We start from the raw sequence: 24,227 nt of genomic DNA, 5'->3' as shown, positions 1-24,227 counted from the left end.
ACCATATCTGCAGGTTAATAGTGTTTTCTCGTGCGACAGGTTTTCTTTTAATAACAAAATTATGACTAAAAATATAGCTAGAGGTCAGAAACACAAAAGATGATATCAGAAATAAAACCAGATGGTAAAACAAAAAAGGCAATATAGACTGCAAAGTGGGAATGAGGTACATGTGGATAGTATATAAAGAAAAAACAAACAAACACACAACTTGATGTCAGAAACAAATCCCATAAACACAGGAATTGGACTTACACAGGTGTTCACAGTAACCTATATAATGACACTATAAAAGCCATCAGGAACAAATATCAAGCATTGCCACAAGAGATTCCTCCTATGTAGGTAGCCACATTCGCCAGACTTGTATTTCAATAAACGTAAAAAGTGCTTTGGAGAGGATAGCTGCCCACGTAGGAGGGATCTCTTGTGGTAACATTTGTTATTTCCCCTTGGTGTCTTTTATAGTGTCAGAATATATGTGTTAAGGCTAGCGGAACGCACCGAGTAAATATAGATGTTATTATTGGTGCGTTCGCAGCCCGGGGTCCACCGTGCAGGAGGAACCTGCTGCTAGCAAATGACGGCACGATATGGCGGTTTAAGCGAACTCTGTTACTTCACAGAGTCGCACGGAAACAAGACGCTGTGCCCTGTTAACCCCACAGGAGTACACAGCTAACTGCCGAGCTGAAGGCAGTCTGTGGTCACGCACACATACAATCTCCTCACCGGAGAAGCCGGTATTCTAGGGGCTTATTTCAGCCGGGGCCCTAGATCCACACACACAATCTCCTCGCCGGAGGTGCCGGCATTCTAGGGGCTTATTTCAGCCGAGTCCCTGAACACACACATAAATGTGACCACACAGGCGCATGCACAAAACTGATTCAATACTAGCGCATGGCCGTGCAGTCATGAGAACCTTAAATACCTGCAGCAAGAACAGGACCTTCCTAGAAGGACCAAAGAGAGGCTGCTACAGAGCCTGAGCACCTTCAGGACCTTCCTGGAGGACCAATGGATTTAGCTGCAGTATCTGAACATGTGACCCTCGATCTCCACTGAGAGATCTTACTCTGGGCATGCTCAGAACGAGAAAAGCAGGACTTAGTCCCAGAAGCGTCTGCTCGCCGCTGCCCAGTACTGGCTACAATGGCAGAAGCTGGAAAAGCAGCAGTAACCCTTTGGACAGAGTCAGACTGAGCAAGATGCTGGGACCGACGTCTCTGCTGAGCAGGCTCCACTGCGGCTGGAGAAGGATGGGAGACCGCAGCGGAGATGGCTCGAGATTCCCACTGTGCAGAGACAGGATCTCGACCCCTAACATTACCCCCCCCCAGGGCCGCCCCCCCCTCGACCCCGCCACGCTCAAAGGCAGCAATGAGCTGCGGATCTCAAATATGCTCAGCAGGCTCCCAGGACCTGTCCTCTGGGCCATAACCCCTCCAATCCACCAAATAAAATTTTTTGCCACGTACCACCTTGCACCCCAAGATAGCGTTCACCTCGTAATCATCCGAAGATGAACCTGATGTCCCGGCAGATGACTCGGAAAACCGGGACATGAATACGGGCTTCAAGAGGGACACATGAAAGGTGTCGGTGATACCCAGGCGTGGCGGAAGGGCTAAACGGTAGACCACAGGGTTAACCTGTTTGAGGACATTGAAAGGACCCAAGTAGCGAGGTGCAAACTTAGTGGACTCAACTCGCAGCCTGATGTTACGGGCGGAGAGCCACACTAAATCGCCAGGAGCAAAGGTCGGAGCGGGGCGCCGATGTGTATCTGCGGAGGACCTCATTCTCTCCTTGGAGGCCCGAATGGCATCCTGAGTGTGGTCCCAAATGTCCCATGCCTCCACAGCCCAGTCTTCCACCCTGGAGTCGGCGGAAGACACGGGCATGGGCACAAGTACCCGCGGATGCTGAGCATAGTTAAGGAGGAATGGAGTCTGTCCAGTGGAGTCAGCTACAGCGTTGTTCAGTGCAAACTCTGCCCACGATAGCAAAGATGCCCAGTCATCCTGCCTGGCTGAGACAAAATGTCGCAGAAATGTGACCAAGGTCTGGTTGGCCCTCTCTACCAACCCTTTCTTCTCGGGATGATAAGCAGAAGAGAGATTCGACTCAATGCTGAGAAGATGACAAAGCTCTCTCCAGAACCGAGACGCAAACTGGGGACCCCGGTCACTGACAATTTTGTCCGGCATACCATGTAGACGGAAGATGTGTTTAATAAACAACGCTGCCAAGGCCCGTGCAGAAGGTAGCTGGGGAAGCGGCACCAAATGCACTATCTTAGAAAAATGATCGGTGACAACCCAAATGATGGTACAGCCACGAGACTTGGGCAAACCCACCATAAAAGTCCATCCCGACCATCTCCCAGGGCCTGTCTGCCACCAGCAGGGGATATAATAACCCAGCTGGCCGTTGTCGAGAAGATTTAGTTTTGGCGCAGGAGACACACGCCCGAATATAGTCTCCGACGTCACGGACCATATGTGCCACCAGTACGTTCTCGCCAGCAGCTCAGATGTCCTTTTAGTCCCAAAGTGCCCACCCACTCTGGACGAATGAGCCCAAGAGAGAACCTCCGGTCGCAAATTTGCTGACACGAAAGTCCTACCCGGGGGCACAGACTCAAGCGAAACCGGAGCCACGGTCCTCAGACTCTCAGAAGGGACAATAAGCCGAGGTTCCTCCTCCTTCTCCGCTGATGACACTACGGAGCAGGAGAGAGCATCGGCATGAATGTTCTTCTCCCCAGAGAGAAAATGGAGGGTGAAATGGAACCGGGAGAAGAACAGGGACGATCTGGCCTGGCGAGAATTTAGCCGCTGGGCAGTCTGAATATAGACCAAATTCTTGTGGTCAGTGAAAACTTGGAATTGAAAACGAGCCCCCTCCAAGAGATGTCTCCACTCCGAGAAGGCCAACTTCATAGCTAGCAACTCCCTGTCCCCGATGGAAAAATTCCTCTCTGCCGGTGTGAAGGTCTTAGAGAAAAAGAAGCAGGGATGCTTCCGACCTTGAGCATCCTTTTGGAATAGGACTGCACCTGCACCGACAGATGAGGCATCCACCTCCATTATGAAAGGTTTATCTACATCGGGGCGATGTAGAATGGGAGCGCTAGCAAAGTGGGACTTAATAGAGAGGAAGGCCTTGGAGACCTCTTCTGACCACAATTTGGGATTTGCTCCCTTTTTGGTGAGGGCAACCAAAGGAGCTACCAAAGTTGAGAAGTGGGGAATGAACTGGCGATAGTAATTAATGAACCCCATAAAGCGCTGCACCGCTTTGAGAGAATGGGGTTCCTGCCAGTCCATCACAGCCTGTAGCTTGGCAGGATCCATAGCCAATCCTTGGGCCGAGATGATATAGCCCAGGAAAGGCAAAGACTCCTGCTCAAACACACACTTCTCCAACTTGGCATAGAGGGAATTTGCCCGTAGGAGGTTGAAGACTTTGCACACATCTCTCCGGTGGGAGTCCATATCTGGAGAGTAGATGAGAATATCATCCAGGTAGACTACCACCGAGGTGGAGAGCATATCCCGGAAGATATCGTTTACAAAGTCTTGGAAAAAGGCTGGGGCATTACAGAGCCCAAAGGGCATCACCAGATACTCATAGTGCCCATCCCTGGTGTTAAAAGCCGTCTTCCATTTGTCCCCCTCACGGATGCGAATCAGGTTGTAAGCACCCCGCAGATCTAGTTTAGTAAACACTCTAGCTCCCCGAAGCCTGTCAAAAAGCTCAGATATCAGGGGCAGAGGGTACTTGTTCTTAACAAGGATGATGTTAAGACCCCTGTAATCAATGCATGGACGTAATTCTCCGTTCTTCTTCTGCACAAAGAAGAACCCAGCCCCTGCAGGTGACACAGACTTCCTAATGAATCCCCTTGCCAAATTCTCCTGAATGTACTGAGACATAGCCTCCGTCTCTGGGAGAGACAATGGGTAGACTCGACCCCGCGGAGGCTCAGCACCAGGCAAGAGGTCAATAGGACAGTCATAGGGGCGATGAGGCGGAAGAGTCTGCGCAGCCCTTTTGGAGAACACGTCCGCATAGGGCCAATATTGCTTGGGGAGAGAGGAGAGATCTGCGGGTACCTCAGTTGTAGCAACCTGAACGCATTCCCTCTGACATCTACCCCCACAAGTTTTACTCCATCCCAAAATCCTGCCAGTGGACCACTCAATATGAGGAGAGTGGTACCATAGCCAAGGTATCCCTAACAGGACCTCATCAATTCCCTCTGGAATGACGAGCAGAGATATTATCTCCTGATGAGATGGAGACATGGATAGCGTAAATGGGATGGTCTGGTGTGTAATCTGTGAGGGCAGTGTCGACCCATTCACCACTCGTACGGTCACTGGTTGGGCGAGCATCACCAGAGGTATTGCGTGTCGTTGGGCGAAGGCAGAAGACATAAAATTGCCCTCCGCCCCGGAGTCCATGCAATGCTCTACCGAATGAGTGGATGGGCCAATGGTAATTGTCCCCTTAAAGGACAATTTGGAGGCAAACGTCGCCGTGTCTAGTGAACCTCCACCCACTACCACTAGACGCTGACTTTTCCCCGACCGCTGAGGACATCTGGTGGCAAAATGTCCTGACTGCCGGCAAACATGACAGACCCTAAGGGCACGAGCGGTCCGGGACTTAGGTCCCGCTCGTGGCAACTCCATGGCCTCATGTGACTCAGTTGCCTGAACCGGAGATTCCAAAGGTTTGGCGAAGGTGGGAGCCAGTCGAAACCTCTGCCTACACTGGGCTCGTTCTAACCTCCGCTCGTGAAAATGGAGGTCAATACGAGTAGATACAGTTATTAACTCCTCCAGTGTGGGGGGAATCTCCCTAGTGGCCAGAGCGTCCTTAACATGGTCGGCCAGCCCCCTCCAAAATATAGGGATGAGGGCTTTATCCGTCCACTCCAGCTCAGATGCCAAGGTGCGGAAGTGGACGGCAAAATGGCTGACCAAGGACGAGCCCTGAGTTAATGCCAACAGTTGGAGCGCCGTATCATGGGTGACTCGAGGTCCTAAAAAGACCTGTTTCAGAGTGCTCAGAAACAGCGGAGCACTCTGCACCACATGATCGCCACGCTCCCACAGCGGCGTAGCCCATTCCAATGCCCTGTCCGACAGGAGGGACATAATGAATCCCACCTTTGTCCGCTCTGTAGGGAAACGTGCAGCCAGAAGCTTGAGGTGTATTGAGCACTGACTCACGAAACCCCTACAAGATTTGCCATCACCAGAGAATTTTTCTGGCAGCGGGAGGCGAGATAGGGTCGGAACAGGAGTGGCAGTGGACAAAGTTGCTGCAGCCACGCTAGCAGCCTGAACAGCTACTGCGGTAACATCCACAGCTGAGGTTGTGCGCTCGAGAGCCGCCAACCTACCCTCCAGCTGCTGGATGTTCCGCAAAGATTGCTGTTTGTCCGCCATTGCTAGCCAGACCCTGGCGCTAGTATTATGTTAGGGCTAGCGGAACACACCGAGTAAATATAGATATTATTCGTGCGTTCGCAGCCCGGGGTCCACCGTGCAGGAGGGACCTGCTGCTAGCAAATGACGGCACTATATGGTGGTTTAAGCGAACTCTGTTACTTCACAGAGTTGCACGGAAACAAGACGCTGTGCCCTGTTAACCCCACAGGAGTACACAGCTAACTGCCGAGCTGAAGGCAGTCTGTGGTCACACACACATACAATCTCCTCACCGGAGAAGCCGGTATTCTAGGGGCTTATTTCAGCCGGGGCCCTAGATCCACACACACACAATCTTCTCGCCGGAGGTGCCGGCTTTCTAGGGGCTTATTTCAGCCGAGTCCCTGAACACACACATAAATGTGACCACACAGGCGCATGCACAAAACTGATTCAATACTAGCGCATGGCCGTCATGAGAACCTTAAATAGCTGCAGCAAGAACAGGACCTTCCTGGAGAGAGCCTGAGCACCTTCAGGACCTTCCTGGAGGACCAATGGATTTAGCTGCAGTATCTGAACATGTGACCCTCGATCTCCACTGAGAGATCTTACTCTGGGCATGCTCAGAACGAGAAAAGCAGGACTTAGTCCCAGAAGCGTCAGCTCGCCGCTGCCCAGTACTGGCTTTAATGGCAGAAGCTGGAAAAGCAGCAGTAACCCTTTGGACAGAGTCAGACTGAGCAAGACACTGGGACTGACGTCTCTGCTGAGCAGGTTCTACTGTGGCTGGAGAAGGATGGGAGACTGCAGCGGAGATGGCTCGAGATTCCCCCTGTGCAGAGGCGGGATCTCAACCCCTAACAATATGTTCTGTAGTGCAGCAGGGATCACAGGAAAGTTCAAAGCAAATTGTCTTTAATGTCCAAAAGAAACTTACAAATGGAAAACAGTGGTATCCTCCGAATTGCAGCAGGGGCATCAAAAACAGTGCATACCCAAGACTGGTTGCCATGGGTGACTGCACCACCGTGTCTCACTGAGGGGGCACCAGGTGTTCGCTTCCCTTGGCTCTGTGTTGACTGCACACCTAAGCCGGATGTTGCAGAGCCACCTGCTCTGCAGTTTGCATACAAACTCTGACACACCCAACTCGTTGCTTCAGGGTTTTTAAATAGAATCTGTGGTCATGGGCCACTTGTAAGGCCCAGCCGGGAGGGTGTGAACCAACCCACTACCATCCTGTAGTTCACACACTTTCCTTTATTTTGCCTTGTGATTCACAGGCATCCTGCTGTGAACCCAAGGCACTCCAGTGGGTTTAATAAGACTTTGTTCGCATAATGGGGCACACATATTGACCCTTGCATATGATCTCCCTCACTGCCTCACAGTTCCTATAGACGCTTGTGTAAGCCCCATCCATATCTTTAGGAGATTTATTTCTGACATCAAGTTATATGATTTTCGTTTTCTTTATATACTTTCCATGTGTATTGTATCCCCTGCATGCAGGTAGCATATATTCTCCATATTCCTTATATACTATCCATGTCTACCTATATTCCCTCTTTTCTTGCCATCTGTTTTTTCATCTCATATCACCCATTGTATTTCTGACATCCATATATGTTTTAATATTATGTTCTTTTACATTGATTAATTAAACCATGCTTTTATTATTATCTGTATCTTGCACCTTGTTCGCTATTTTTTTTTTTTTTAAATCTCTGTTATTTTAAGACTTGAATCTATAGGCTAATTTGATTGGTGTTTTCGAAAAAATGGGTAAAGGACATCAATAAAAAAAATAAGCAGCAATTACAAAACTCTCATACTTTTTGCTGCTGTGGATTTAAGATTTTAGGCTGGTCAATTGAATCGAAAGCACTAAAGGTGCCAATTAATAGATCTGTGAAATGAAAAAATGCAAGGCCTTTCATCCCCAGAGAAAAATATAACTCTGTTATAGCAGCTGTAGAAAAGTCCTGCAGCCACGTGCGGCACCAGCCTTAGATATCGACAAGTACAACGATGAACCGTTGTAGAACGGAATCTGTATAATCAAGTGCAAACAACTTACAGGCTGGCCAGGTTCATCTCCTCCAAGTATCCTAAAGCCAAAGCCCGACTCTTGCCGTCGAAGATGGACATCCAATTCCTTATAATCCGGCCCTGTTGGTATACACATAAATACAGTATTGTTTAATCAGAACACGGGTGTGGATGGAACAAGCAATATTCAGAGAGTTATTTTGTATTAATGATGAGTGGCTCATGGATATTATTAATTCGACATGGATCATGACATAACAAATGGAAGACAAACACTAAAGGACCATGCTAAACTGACACAGAAATAATGTTATTTACCACATTAATAGAATTACACGGTACAAAGGGAAGGTTAGTCTCCTGTTAACTGGAATGTTCATGGTCAGACATACATAAAGCAGTAGCCAAAACAATAAATATCAGGCCTTATTCACACTGGTGGTGTCAGAGTGGGAAGTTCAATGCTGACGCATGTGACATAAGGCCGCACTATAAATAACCGATGGTCTAGAGTTTTGCTGGCGGACTGTGAAATAAGCTGCTCTCTGTGTTTTGTGATTTACTACATGGTAGAAGAGATCATCTCCAGGATGGAAAGAGTCTAGATAGCATTTGCTCATGGCAGATATGTACATCTATGGAATCAATCATATGGTCTCGGGATGATGATAGTAGCTTAAGCGTGCCATGCTGCAGATGATCACTTTATTTAAATTTGACATATTGTATGCACTTTCATAAGTAACATAATTACATACTTGGCATTGTTGAGTAATGACGGGTTATCTATTGCTTGATGCGCTGTCACAATATCTCAAGCATGTATTCAATGTCACTGAAATATCTATCTTCATTTATTACAATATTGCATGCTATTTTTCCTCACTCAGTGACTGCGGTGCTATGTGTTACAAGTAGAAAACGGTGCTAAAAACATTACTTGTTTAGCAGGTCTAAATATTTCAGATCTGCCAGGTCATGACAGCAGAATAAAGATTTCTACCGAAATGTAAAAATGTTTGTTTTCAGGGTTCTTCATGTACATAACTTAGCAAATAAATGAAAATTAACTAGCTCATATTAAGCCAATGAGTATCTCTTAATTTTGTCAGAAGTGATGCTATGCTGCTGACCTCAGATTTCCAGCGTAATGGTAAATCAATGCTTTACACATACCAGAAATCCTTTCAAAGGCAACTTCTCATCTGACTCATGCGGCACAAACCGCGGGCAGCACGAACCTGACTCTGGCTACATGATTGCAGTCAGGTATACTTTTCTGGGATATGCTCCAACGTTATAGAGAAAGTAAACTTTAAAGATCTGGCCAGTGACCAGATTAGTGTGGCTCTGCCCCTTAGCTGGCTCTTCCCGGCGCTGCTGCAGGTGATTTTCTCGTGTCTACAAAGGGAGAAGCCTGTCAATCACCTGGCGCAGCACTGGGAAGACCCGGATTAGTCTGGTCCCAGGCCAGACCTTTCTTTACTCTGAAATTCTAGAGCACTTCACAGCAAATATACCTGGCTGCAATTGCGCAGCTAGAGTCTGATTAATGCTGCCCGTGTTTAGTGCAGCATGAATCAGATGACAGATTTCCTTTAATGCTAGAATGTTATGTAAAACTCAACATTCACAACATTTCTACTGTGTAACAATATTTATATTGCAGTTTTAAATTCCACAAATAATTAGAAGCCAACTCCTTCTAAAAAGTCAGGCAAGTTTAACCCTCAGGAGTTGATGAAGTTACATGGGTATTACAAGAATGATAAAGTTTAAAAAATGAAAATTTAATAACAATGAAGAGTTATATAATTTTCCAATACACTGTTGTATCAATTTCTCACAATTTTCAAGATGTCTTCTTGCTGCCATTCAATAGGTTTTAAATTGAATCTGTCAGTAGAAACAATCCTCTTACGCCGTCTGTATGGGCATGTAGGTCATAGGAAGCTGAATAAAATGATACCTTAATATCTGCAATCTGATGTCTTATTCCAAAAAAATCTGTATTTTATATGTAAATGAGATGATAGAACTATCGGCCAGACACTGATCTCTCTGGAAATCTGCCTCCAGGGACTATTATAAATGAAAGGGGTCATTACCAGTGTGAGACAAGTAACTAACACGCTACAACTTTGTCTTCTTACAAAACTTTGCTGCAGCTCTCACAGCTCTGCTGTATTGCAACATTGGCAGACTGTGAGATGAAAGCTGAGAGGAATCTACAGATGAGTTACAACCACACACAGCTCTGCAGTGAGATCAGGAGAGCAGAGAGCGGCCATCACACTGGTAACTCCCCCTTCATGTAAAATAATCTTTGGAGGCAGATTCTCATGCAAATCAATGTCCGGCCCATAGTCCTGAACATCTCATTTACATATAAGAAAGATGTGGACATCAGAGGGTTGGAGGGTTAACCCTACTGACAGCTTCCCATTAAACTGTCCTTGTCATATACTGGACACAGGTCTTGGCTGAAATGAATACACAGTTCTGATATCTGTACTGTAATAGAACAGTCGTGTGTATCTATCATATCACAGATTTATTCCCAAAAGCAAACAATGGGGATCCCTGCTGATGACAGCGATCAGTAATGTTGATAATATCAAGAAATAAAGTAGAAATTGTCAAGTTATAATTGTGCATTGAATAACTTTTATTACTGAAACTTTAATGTATGGATTACCTGTGAATTAGCTTTTTATTTTCTAGGAGGAGTTTGGCTATAATTATTTGAGAATTATAAGATGATACACATGTTAGTATAACTTGTGGTCTAAATGCACATACTACATTAATGTTTACTGACATGATGTTACCCAAGACAATATGAGACATTGACAGACACTTTATCCAGAGCAATGGCTACGGTGCATGTATTTACACAAGGACACAACATGATGGACACAGAGTGCACAGGACAATGACTGCTATGAAATACTTGCCAGCAGGATCCGATCTGAAACCAGCTCTGGGTGGCACTTGCTCTGAATAGGAAGATGAGGAATTTTCATAAGAAAATACTCTAAAAATTCTAACTACACTGCAACTTATTCAGTTGTTCATCATTTGTACATGTTAATCGTCTATCACAAAAAAAGGAAATACAATCTGAAAGCAGGGAGAAATATGACATCATAATAAAAATGTATCAATTAGAACAAATAAGGATTTATATCTGAAATTTTGCCTTTTACATAAATAATTTATATTTTATGTCTGTTTATGTCTTCAGATCCAATTGTCTCCACTTCATCAATTACAATAAGTAGCGACAAATACGGTATATCAGAAAATAATGTAAAAAAGTTAAATCATTAAAGGTAGCTGCTCCCCAGCATCATTCCCCATCAGTGCCAGGGACACAAGGCAGAAGGTGGTCAGGATAAAAGGTAGAGGCGCCAGAGAGATGTATCTGCAGGACACAGGCCCGTGTACTTGCAGTTGATTTGTATAAAAATGTACCAATGGATTTCTATAATATGGAGGTATGGACTTCTAAGACAAAGGTATGGATGTCATCAACATTACTGGGACTTCATATAGATGATACTAGATTGGGGTCTAAAAAGCTGCTGACAGTTTCTCCTAAAGTTCCTTGCCCAAGAGGACCAATCTTTTGTGGAGCAGCATATTATACATTTGTACAACATGAGGGCTAGAATTAATGGATCTTAGCCAAATACAGACCACCAAACATCTAAAAATTTCAGGGTGGACTTCATATAACTGAATATAATAATATTTCTATATAATATTATATATAATATTTCTGAATAATTCCTGTTCAGCTGCAGAAAGAGGAAATAGGAAAGCCAGCCAGTCCATCAGAAAGACAAAAAAAACCCATTATAAATAAAGCAAAAAAAAAATAAAAAATAAATAAATATATATATATTTTCATAAAACAATTAAGAAAGTCAACTGTTGCCCAAACCAGAGATTCCAGCCCCACCCCTAATGAATCAAAATTATGTATTCCTTGTTTAAAAGAAACAAGTCTAATGCAAAGTAGTAGACAACTTTAAAAAGCAATTCAATTTCATTTTTTTTAAGTAAAAATAGAATATGTGAAAAACACATATAAAGAAAAAAACTAAGGAAAATTTGCCTGGCTATGAACAGAGTAAAGTTGCATAGTCTTGATTTGGTAAACTATGAAAACAGGGCTCTGAGGGAACAGCTTTTTCCTATTTATAAAGAGCACAATCACAGCTTGATAGCTCCAATCTTCAGATATTTTCTCTTATTACTAAGTAGGCTGAATGTAGGAAAATACTGTAGGTTCCCAAATTCAAACCAGAGCCCAAAACCTAAACTTTACCTTTGAAGCTAAACATATTGAGGGAGGAATATTTAGATTTTAATAGGCTGTGAAAGTACAGCCCAATATATACATTATAGGTCTTACTTAAATCCTTTTATACCCTTCATGCCGCAGCCCATTTTTGCTTTTGCGCTTCTGTTTTTGCTCCCCTTCTTCCTAGAGCCATAACTTTATTTTTTCGTCAATATGGTCATGTGAGGATTCATTTTCTGCGGGGTGAGTTGTACTTTTGAACGACACCACTGGTTTTACTATATCATGTACTGGAAAATGGTGCGGTGCGGTGAAATTGCAAAAAAAGAGCAATCCCACAACTGCTTTTTTTTTTTTTTACCATGTTCACCAAATGCTAAAGCTGATCTGCCATTATGCTTCTCCAGGTCATTACGAGTTCGTAGATACCAAACATGTATAGGTTATTTTTTATTTAAGTGGTGACAAAAAATCCAAAGTTTGCAAAAAAAAGAAAAAGAAAGAAAAAAAGCGTCATTTTCCGAGACCAGTAGCGTCTCCATTTTTAGTGATCTGGGCCTGGGTGAGCACTTATTTTTTGCATGCTGAAATGTTATTTTTAATGATACCATTTTGGTGTAGATTCAATCTTCTTAGCGCCCGTTAGTGCATTTTAATGCAATGTTGCCTCAACCAAAAAAAACGTAATTCTGGCATTTTTACTTTTTTCGCTACGCAATTTACTGATTGGATTTTTAAAAAAAATTGTTTTATTTTGAATTGGGTGAAGGGGGGTGATTTGAATGTTTATTTTTAAAATATTTTTAAAAAAAAACAATGGCGACCCGCGGTCATGCAACACTGGTACTGATGGGCGGGATTAGCAGCGTGCTGCTGGCGCGATCACATTAAATGCCGTTGTCGGAGATTGACAGAGGCATTTAACAGGTTAACAGCACCGGGGGATCACGATTCCACCTGCGGCTGTTAGGGGCGCATGCCACCTGTTCAAAACTGCTGACATGAGCCAGGAAAGAAGTGGGCTCAGCACCTGAGCTCAAACAGAACATGCGCAGTACATGTATGGCACATTTCATGAAAGAGTTAAAGAGTCAATAGTGACTTTTAGGATTGCTGACCCTCAATAGGTGGAATTAGAGTTCTGGTCTTCTTCCTCGCTGAAGAGGCCATTTGCATACATATGAGAGCAGCACACTATAGATGGACATTTCATACATATTGATAGCAGTTAGCAGCTTGCATCCATAGTGCAACTGCAGACAACTGTACGGCCAGTCAATTACACAGACAGATCTTTTCTTTTGGTTTTCCTTTTTTTGACTGATGAAAAAAAAAAAAAAGCCTTAACAATTAAACAATTGTACAGAGTGGGTAAAATTTAAAATAAATATCTAGAATATCACTTTCCTACTACCTATTACGTCCTACAAAAAGGATCCCTTTAAAAATTGATTCTCTACACTCCCTCCCTTCCTAATAATGCGATATTCCAAGAATTTTTCATTTAAACTATAAGTAAAATGAGCTAATTTGCCAGTTTAAAAAACAACAATTTATATTCTGCAAGGTTCCCATGTAACCGGTCATTAAGTAATTGCCAAAGCAGTAATAAACTAGGCCTGAAAGTGAACAGAAAAATAACCTTAAAAAAAAAATATACAAATAAAGTTAAAAAAATAAAGCAAACTTTGAAATCTATAATTTTTGCACAGTTCACATTTTCAGTTTTCATCTCCTGGTGGGAGGGTTAAAAACTATTAGACAAACCCATGATGGACAGAAATGTTTAATTGGATATGGGACTTTAAATCCATTGTGACTTCATTGTTACATATAGAGATTCAAATGAATAAGTTAATATGTTGGTAAAAGGTACCACATTAGAGAATATTATGTTTTGCAATCTGATGAAAAAGTAAATTAAATTTAAAGATAAGTTATTATAATCTTTTAATATTAGAGATAGCAGACATTCGATGGACTACAGACAATCGGGCAGGTCAGCAGTTTCAGTCCACTGGATAGGAGGCTCGTGAATCTCTTAGATTCCAGGTAAGAACAGCCAGGCTGGCGTGAGGTCATCATTGTGGTATAATGCACAAATGACATCACACTAACCTGGCTAATCAAAAGTTGTCTCACGCATCTTGGAAGATGAGATTTGCAAGCCTTCCATTTAGCAGTCAGAGACTACTGCCCTGACAGATGGAACTGAAAATTGATCTGCTTATGTCCATCCTAAATACTTTGGCCCAACTCATCATTTGTGGGGTTTTTTCAATTTAAGTCACTTTTCTTATTGGCACATTATTAGTAGTACATTTTTTTGCCTTAAAATTTTTATTCTGCCTTTTTAATGCAAAAAAAGTTGCTAAAAGGTCTCAGTGTGTGCAAAAATTTCAGGAATAGAAAGAAAAAAAAATCATTCTGGGGGAAAGAGTACAAGTATGGAAAAAATTGCATATTTACTTATATTTATAATATGCAATTGATGACGCAGCTGCAAACATTGGGAAACCAAAAACTGCACCCACAATAGTGAACATAAAAAGCCCAGGAGAAAACATATAAATAAGGCTAAAAATGGCTACAAAAAGCAATAGTGTAGAGTAGCCACACCATAGACATACCCTCTGGGTTAGCAAGTAGGATCAGCTGTGGAGGATATCCACTATTAAAACATAACTTTTAATAATATGAAATTAAAATATACTGTACACCCAACAACAGACACAAACAAAAACAAGTGCTCAAGTGAACCAGTGCTCAAGAGTAAAAATTGGATTGATCTCACCAAAGATGACGGACATATAATGGTATGCTTCCAACTGTAGGCACAGGGTCCGGGGTTGTAGAATAGAGGTAGGGCCCAGAATATACTATCTACTCTGTGTACCCTGTGCGGGATCCTTGACACATACGGACTTTTGTTTGGACTATCTGTGCCCATTGGCACGTACCTCTACTTAAACTCCCCTGATGATTCTCCAGGACCCGAGTTGAAATGCGTAGGGAGAAAAAGGAACTTTGTTTTCATCTACACTTTGGTGTGGCGGTTGTCCATAGTAGGGTCCATTTGGGGTCTGTCCTTGTAAGGACAGGAGCTACACAGGGGTACACAGGGTAGATAGTATATTCTGAGCCCTACCTCTATTCTACAACCCCGGACCCTGTGCCTACAGTTGGAAGCATACCATTATATGTCTGTCATCATTGGAGAGACCAATCCAATTTTTACTCTTGAGCACTGGTTCACTTGAGCACTTGTTTTTGTTTGTGTCTGTTGTTGGGTGTACAGTATATTTTAATTTCATATTATTAAAAGTTATGTTTTAATAGTGGATATCCTCCACAGCTAAGGCTAAAAATGGGGCAAATTAAAAGAAAAAATTTGTACAATAACAGACTTAAGACACCAAAACTTTAACAAAAAGAAGGGGGCAATGCAATAATGCATCAGGCTATTTTATTCCATCTTCTCACCATAAACCGCAAAAAGATTTGGAATTTGGAGTCTTTGAACCATGAAAATAGAATTGAGATGCAAAGATAAAAAAAAATCTTCACTTAGGCTGGTTTCACACTTGCGTTTTTATCTGCATGCGTTTTTTAAAAAAAACGCATGTGTGAAAAACGCATGTAAACGCGGTAAAACGCATGCGTTTTTTAGACGCATGCGTTTTTATAGAAAAACACAAGAAAACACAAGAAAACACAAGAAAAAACAAGAAAACCCTAACCCTACCCCTACCCCTAACCCTAAACGTGACTGAAATACGTGGCACTGAAATACGTGCAACTGAAATACGTGGTACTTAAATACGTGGCACTTAAATACGTGGCACGTGGCACTTAAATATGTGGCATGTGGCACTTAAATACGTGGCATGTGGCACTTAAATACGTGGCACGTGGCACTTAAATACGTGGCACGTGGCACTTAAATACGTGGCACGTGGCACTTATATACGTGGCACGTGGCACTTAAATATGTGGTACTTAAATACGTGGCACTTAAATACGTGGCACGTGGCACTTTAATACGTGGCACGTGGCACTTAAATATGTGGCACGTGGCACTTAAATACGTGGCACGTGGCACTTAAATACGTGGCACGTGGCACTTAAATATGTGGTACTTAAATACGTGGCACTTTAATACGTGGCACGTGGCACTTAAATATGTGGCACGTGGCACTTAAATACGTGGCACGTGGCATACGTGGCACTGAAATACGTGATACGTGGCACTTAAATACGTGGCAATATGACTGTCAGAAAATGTTCATTAAACGGTTAGGGGTGAGGTTAGGGGTAGAGTTAGGGTTAGGGTTTGGATCCCTTTATCACCTTGATGGTGGTGGGTGGCTTTTCAGTGTGTTTTCTGGTTTTTTTCTATAAAAACGCATGCGTTTTTAGCGCAAACAAACGCATGTGCTTAAAAACGCATGCGTTTACATAGACAGCAATGCATTTTTTTGCCGCGAAAAAACGCATGCGTTTTTTCGCGGCAAAAAAACGCGCAAGAAAATACTGCAGGTAGCATTTTTGAAAATGAACGCATGCAGACAAAAAACGCATGCGTTTGAAAACGCGACCAAACGCATGTGCAAAAAAACGCATGCGTTTTCAATGTTAAATATAGGGAAAAAAAACGCATGCGTTTTAAGGAAAAAAACGCTGCAGACAAAAACGCAAGTGTGAAACCAGCCTTACACAACGAGGGAGCTTTACATAATAAAGCACATTTAAAATTCCAATGAAGCATCAATTATATTAATTTCTTGTTAGTCTCATTTTTAACTTAGCTAGCTGTTAAGTAAATAAATTAGAAAAATTATATATTTTTCAAAGTGCGTAAGTATTAAAGAAATTACAATTTCCAGTAAATAACAGAAATCCTATTAATTATTCACACAAATTTACCTACGTAAAAACTATACATTGGGATCACCTGATTCTAATAACCAGAAAATAACTGTCTGCATATTTAAAAACTGGCTACAAGGAGAATTTCAGAACTTGGGAATCCAGGGTCATCTGCACAAGTTACTTTCCAATATGCCTTGGAGCTGAACACTACAAAGTCTGATATTGATCCGTCTGCTTGTCTAAGTCAAGGAGACAGGGAAACGGCTCTGATTTGTATTTCTGTACTACTTGTACACTTGAGAACCTGTCAGTACGATTTTCTAATGTAAAGACAAGGCTGTAATACAGATTAAATTGATATCATTGGTGAAGAAATCTGCTTTGTTGTTGTTCTTTAATCACCATTTAAAGTTTTCGGCTTTTGGTGCACAGGGGACGGGGTCTTCTCCTCCCTGCTCGATTCCCCATCCCCCTTCGCCTGCCTCCGATGTTTGAATGAGAGGTCACTGCCGATATTTGAAATAGAGGAGGCAAGCAGAGGGTCGGGGAATCACAGGCAGGGAGGAGAAAACCCAGAGCACAGTCCAGCCCCTGTGCACCGAAATCTAATTACCAGAAAATGTCTTATTGTGATTAAACAACGACAAAAAAGTAAATTTGTTCAAAGGTATCAATGTAAATCGGTGTTACATTATATCCATGTCTTTATATTAAAAAATAGTGCTGACGGCTTCTGTTCAAAAGAATAGGCACGGTTAAACCCTAAAGTATTGCTCAGCCCTGCAATGACTTGAAAGATCTAACAAAAACAAAATGATACTTTTCAATTCTGCCTTCTGAAAAAGTTATTAGAATATTATATATATGTTTATTCATTATCCAATAATTAAAGTTTACCTCCAAAAAGAATATTTTTTTAACCAAATTAGTCAGATTGTAATAACATTCTCACTGACACAAGGTTTTGTTCGGTACAGTTCTAATGCAATTCAAGAGCGAGATTTTTTTCAGTTTTCCGGAGTTTACGACAGATTTCATATGTCTGGGCTTTAGTGGGGAAAAAAAAGATGAAAATTGAACTTTGTGAACCCGGCTTTACAGCGGAGAAAGATTTAGTCTGTCTAAACAGACAAACTGATATTGAAGGCATACTGTACATATCCATACAAATTACAAGGATGAAAGAGGGGAATAACAACATTCGTACATATGCTGAGGAAACAAGCATGGTGGGTCTGCCACATCATGTGGATCACAATATAGTTTACTGCCATTGAATGTAAACTGTGCAATATCGGGATTATCCAATATCACCAAGAATAACAAAACCTTTCCAGGGGCAACAAAAGACTTTGTGGAAATACATAACAGTACGATTAAGGATAGGTTCACACAACCATATTTTTGGTCTTCGTACTGTTTGTGAAAAAAGCGGACAGCGCTAGGGCCAATGTTATTCAATGGGGCAGTGACAATAAGCGATTTTTTTCACTGACCGAATCTGCATGTGAAAAAACATCACAGAAAGCACTAGTCTCTTCAGTATGTCAGATGAGACTTATCCATTCTAGTCTCTGGGTGTGCAAAAAAAATAAAATCGTACTCCGTATAGCATCTGATTTTTACAGATACAGTACAATACAATTCTTTAACATGCATTGCTCCAAAAAAAAAAGGGAACACTAAAATACCACATCCTAGATATATCGGAATGAAATATTCCAGTTGCAAATTTGTATTCATTGCATAGTGGAATGTGTTCAGAACAATAAAACATAACAATTATCAATGTAATTCAAAATTAATATCCCATGAGGTCTGAATTTGGAATGATACTCAAAATCAAAGTGGAAAATCAAATTACAGGCTGATCCAACTTCAGTGGAAATGCCTCATGACAAGGAAAAGATGCTCTGTATTGTGTGTGGCCTCCACGTGCCTGTATGACCTCCCTACTGTACCACGCCTGGACATGCTCCTGATGAGATGACGGATGATCTCCTGAGGGATCTCCTCCCAGGCCTGGACTAAAGCATCTGCCAACTCCTGGACAGTCTGTGGTACAACGTGACATTGGTGGATGGAGCGAGACATTATGTCCCAGATGTGCTCAATTGGATTCAGGTCTGGGGAATAGTCGGGCCAGTCCATAGCTTCAATGCCTTCATTTTGCATGAACTGCTGACATACTCCAGCCACATGAGGTCTAGCATTGTCCTGCATTAGGAGGAACCCAGGGCCAATCGCACCAGCATTTGGTCTCACAAGGGGTCTGAGTACCTCATCTCGCTACCTAATGGCAGTCAGGCTACCTCTGGCGAGCACACAGAGGGCTGTGCAGCCCTCAAAGAAATGCCACCCCACACCATTACTGACCCACTGCCAAACCGGTCATGCTAAAGGATGTTTCAGGCAACAGATTGCTCTCCACGGCATCTCCAGACTCTGTTACGTCTGTCACATGTGCTCAGTGTGAACCTGCTTTCATCTGTGAAGAGCACAGGGCGCCAGTGGCGAATTTGCCAATCCTCGTGTTCTGTGGCAAATGCCCAGGGTCCTGCACAATGTTGGACTGTGAGCACAACCCCCATCTGTGGACGTCGGGCACTCAGACCATCTTCATGGAGTCGGTTTCTAACCATTTGTGCAGATACATGCATATTTGTGGCCTGCTGGAGGTCATTTTGCAGGGCTCTGGCAGTGCTCCTCCTGTTCCTCCTTGCACAAAGGCTGAGGTAGCAGTCTTCCTGCTCGGTTGTTGCCCTCCTATGGCCCCCTCCACATCTCCTGGTGTACTGGCCTGTCTTCTGGTAGCGTCTTCAGCCTCTGGACACTACGCTGACAGACACAGCAAACCTTCTTGCCACAGCACAGATTGATGTGCCATCCTGGATGAGCTGCACTACCTGAGCCACTTGTGTGGGTTGTAGAGTCCGTCTCATGCTACCATGAGTGTGAAAGAACCAACATTCAAAAGTGACCAAAACATCAGCCAGAAAGCATTAGTACTGAGATGTGGTCTGTGGTCCCACCTGCAGAACCACTCCTTTATTGAGTGTGTCTTGATAATTGCCAATAATTTCCATCTGTTGTCTATTCCATGTGCACAACAGATGTGAAATTGATTGTCAAACAGTGTTGCTTCCTCAGTGGACAGTTTGATTTCACAGAAGTTTGATTTACTTGGAGTAATATTCTGTTGTTTAAGTGTTCCCTTTATTTTTTTAAGCAGTGTAGTATTATATTTTTAATATCCGCTACTATATAAAAACAGATTTGTACGAATTGTGTGCAGATTACAAATGAGAAGAAAAATCATCCAAGCTTTTGTGATGAAACTGACAATTTTTCATATGCTCGTGTGATCTCGGACTAACAGCGTCGTTTTCTATAGAATAGAAAAGGTGAATTACCCATTTAGGGCATGGAGACTTACAATAGAAGATTTTGTTAAGAGGTGCTTTTGGGATAATGAAATTGAACAGTAAATAACTGAACGGTATGAATTTTTGGGAATGATTTCCCATTTATTTTCCAATAGGTATTGGTTATATTGTGCGGACTGGCTACTTTGACATTGGTTAAGCAATATATTCATTTGCGGATTATGTATTCACACATGATTGGACCCTTGTGGTTTTAAAAAGGTTTTCCCATGATTCTGTGATTGAATTATGAATAAGTGCACACTAGACTTGAATCAGTCAGTGCCACATGTACTCAGAATATGTCCATCAGATCAATCAGATCAATTATTTGTTTACATAGGGAATGGCAGAAAAAAAAACCCAAAATGTTACTTGCCATTACTCTACAAAGTCCAATAAACTGAGTACTATTCCTGAACAGAGGGGAACCAGCATCTATTGATATGAAAATATCATTGGTGAGGTATAAGGCTATATTCACACGTTGCATTTTTGAAGCATTTTTTAATGCAAATTAAAAGCAGATTTTTACCATTCCGGCAAAATCTGGGATTTCAGAAATCTCATGCACATGATTGTTTTCTTTTTTCCTGACTGAATTGAAAAACTGCAGCTTGTCAATTGTAACAGCGCTTTTGTAGCTTTTTTAAATTTTAAGATAGAAAGTAATGAGAACGTTCAAAAATGCTGCAAAAACACCACCCTGCGTTTTTGGTGAATGAAACAAACTTTATTAACATGTACTATAGACAAATGAATCACCTAATCTGCACCAAAAACGTAGCAACACCTACTTTTGTAACACAGCAAAAAAGCGACGTGTGAACATAGTTTAAGGGTTCATTTACATACAGTATATTGAATGCAGAATTTTCTACAACTGAAAAATCCATTCCATGCCTGCGAGTGGGGTGGTTGTTGCCCTAATATATTAGTTGTTCATTAACTCAGATTATAAAAAGGGATTTAAAAAGACGCTTCTGCACATTGTAACTGATAACTGATGTGAAAAATTCAATCTGTTCTGCACAAAATAACGAAGACAAATCATCCAATTGTCTAAAATTAAGAGGACACTGAACGTCTTAGACACCTTAATAAAAGTACAGGTACACTAATGAAGATCGCACTATGCACTCATTATATTCTACAGATGATTAATGTTTGATGCTATAGTGCAGATATCTTGTTTGGAACAATTTAATTTGCAATGCAAATTCATGTATTAGGAATTCCACCCGCCTATACAGCAGAGCTATGGGGTCCATTGGAGGCCAAGTTTGATAGACTTTTCTGTAATGCCTTTTAGCAGCAGACATTAGATGCCAACTGTGAGGTTTTCTGATCAGTAGTTTAGCTTAATAGCAGAAACAAAAAAAAATAATACATCGTACAGAGAGGAAAATCAATGTTGTTTTCTCTGCAGAAATTAGCTTAGCGGCGCGGCTCTGCTGCAGTTTCTAACACCTCATCTGAGGGTATATGATTGATGTCTCACTTAGAAAGATTCTGGCACTAGTGCATTCACCTAAACTAATGCCAACGGCCTCAGCACTTAATGACACGCCAGCACGCTTTCATTCAATAATGATTAATAGTCCTGGACTTCAAATGTTACAAAAAAACACTGATTATAAAATAAAAGTAATCAGATACATGCGGAATAAGTAGATTGATTTCATTTGAACTGACTATACAAGGAAGAATCTTGTCAGCCATTGAGGTGTAGCCTTTTCTTCTGGAGAGAAGCTCACTGCTCAGTTATTAGTTATTGACAGCCAGCAATGTGGGTCATATGCTGGAGAAAACAGGAACATGGCAAACAGAGCCATTTGGGCTAAAATTTTGATACATTATTTACCACCATCACATTTTTTAGATTAATTTCCATATATGGTCTCCAATACCGATCCTATAGATGGGTAATGGGAAAGAGCACAGTTCCATACATTGTAATACCATTTTTTTCGGACTAGGAGACACTTTTTTTCCACAAAAATTGGGGGGAGATGGGGGTGCGTCTTATAATTCAAATATACTTTACCGGCTGCAGCTGAGCAGGGCCACTCCTGGTGGAGGAGTGGGGCGATGCTGCAGGCCTCAGGCTGGGAAAAGGGGGTATTCAGAGGTGCGGTGCTGCGGGTGTTTGGCTGCCGTCACACTAGCGAGTTTTACGGACGTAAGAGCGCATAAAATACATCCGTAAAACACGCCTAACAAACGGCCCAATTATTCCCAATGGGTCAGGTCCTATCAGCCGTATATAATGCATCCGTAATATACGCCTTTCTACGGCCGTACAAAATCGCAGCATGCTGCGTTTGTCAGCGTACTGCGCAAAAAATACGCCAATGAAAGTCTATGGGGGCGAGAAAAATACGGATTCCACACGGACCAGCAGTGTGACTTGCGAGAAATACGCAGCGGTGTTAGTGAAAAGCCGGTAATTCAATTGCCGGCTTTTCATTTCTCCTTCCCCAACCAGACAGGATATGAGACATGGTTTACATACAGTAAACCATCTCATATCCCCTTTTTTTTTGCATATTCCACACTACTAATGTTAGTAGTGTGTATGTGCAAAATTTGGGCGCTGTAGCTTGTAAAATAAAGGGTTAAATCGCGGAAAAACTTGGCATGGGCTCCCGCGCAATTTTCTCTGCCAGAGTGGTAAAGCCAGTGACTGAGAGCAGATATTAATAGCCAGGAGAGGGTCCATGGTTATTGGCCCCCCCTGGCTACAAACATCTGCCCCCAGCCACCCCAGAAAAGGCACATCTGGAAGATGCGCCTATTCTGGCACTTGGCCACTCTCTTCCCACTCCCGTGTAGTGGTGGGATATGGGGTAATGAAGGGTTAATGTCACCTTGCTATTGTAAGGTGACATTAAGCCAGATTAATAATGGAGAGGCGTCAATTATGTCACCTATCCATTATTAATCCAATTGTCTGAAAGGGTTAAAAAACACACACACACGTTATTAAAAAGTATTTTAATGAAATAAACAAACAGGTTGTTTTAGTATTTTATTGCTCTCTCAATCCATCCGGAAGACCCTCGCTTGGCAAAATAATAAACCAACAATATACATACCGTCTGATGAACTGTCAGGTCCCACGAAGTAAATCCATCTGAAGGGGTTAAATCATTTTACAGCCAGGAGCTGCACTAAAGCACTGCTCGTGGCTGTAAAAACCCCGGGTGCTGAAAGGAAAGCTGGGTGATCTGTACTTACATTGAGTTGCGGTGAGGCGCCCTCTGGTGGATGTTCTCATGAACTGCAGCCTTGGAAAAGTTCCCACGCTCGAGTTCATATGAGTTCATCCACCATATGCTTTTTTTTGTGCTTTTTCTTGGGTGGCTGGGGGCAGATGTTTGTAGCCAGGGGGGCCAATAACCATGGACCCTCTCCTGGCTATTAATATCTGCCCTCAGTCACTGGCTTTACCACTCTGGCGGAGAAAATTGTGCGGGAGCCCACGCCAATTTTTTCCGTGATTTAACCCTTTATTTTAGCAGCTACAGCACCCAAATTTTGCACATACACACTACTAACATTAGTAGTGTGGAATATGCAAAAAAAAGGGGATATGAGATGGTTTACTGTATGTAAACCATGTCTCATATCATGTCGGGTTTGTGAAGGAGAAATGAGAAGCCGGCAATTGATTTACCGGCTTTTCACATATATCGCGCTGAATTAAATATAAATACAGAATATATATATGTGTCTCAATGACATATCTATATATATAATTATCTAAGGGTTTTTCTGTCTGTCTGTCCCGTTTATTCATTCTCTGATTGGTCGAGGCCGCCTGGGCCTCGACCAATCAGCGACGGGCATAGCATGGCGACGATGATGTCATAATGGCCTGGCCTGGCGGCCTCGACCAATCAGAGACGGGCACAGTATCGATGTAGATGTCATAATTTCTGTCTGTCTGTCCCGTTTAATCATTCGCTGATTGGTCGAGGCCGCCTGGGCCTTGACCAATCAGCGACGGGCATAGCATGGCGACGATGATGTCATAATGGCCTGGCCTGGCGGCCTCGACCAATCAGAGACGGGCACAGTATCGACGTAGATGTCATAATTTCTGTCTGT

General features: G+C 42.5%; 1 protein-coding gene across 18 annotated transcripts in view; it reads right to left on the bottom strand.

The window, feature by feature from the left end:
• MAGI2 (membrane associated guanylate kinase, WW and PDZ domain containing 2) overlaps window positions 1-24,227 on the bottom strand; it is a 1,417,815-nt gene that overhangs the window by 159,035 nt on the left and 1,234,553 nt on the right. For 13 of the 18 annotated variants that reach the window (XR_013215731.1, XM_077264697.1, XM_077264691.1 and 10 more), the window contains 2 exons: window positions 10,463-10,504; window positions 7,534-7,625 (listed from right to left, as the gene is read on the bottom strand). Coding sequence is in view for 17 of the 18 variants with exons in the window: in XM_077264697.1 (XP_077120812.1) it covers window positions 7,534-7,625; window positions 10,463-10,504 (134 nt within the window). In the remaining variant the exon portion in view is untranslated. The remainder of the gene's footprint in view (window positions 1-7,533; window positions 7,626-10,462; window positions 10,505-24,227) is intronic. The other 5 variants (XM_077264695.1, XM_077264700.1, XM_077264685.1 and 2 more) reach the window with 1 other exon arrangement.

The sequence above is a fragment of the Ranitomeya variabilis genome, chromosome 5, assembly GCF_051348905.1.
Source record: "Ranitomeya variabilis isolate aRanVar5 chromosome 5, aRanVar5.hap1, whole genome shotgun sequence".
Lineage (NCBI taxonomy): Eukaryota > Metazoa > Chordata > Amphibia > Anura > Dendrobatidae > Ranitomeya > Ranitomeya variabilis.
This window is presented reverse-complemented; position numbering and strand designations above follow the sequence as displayed.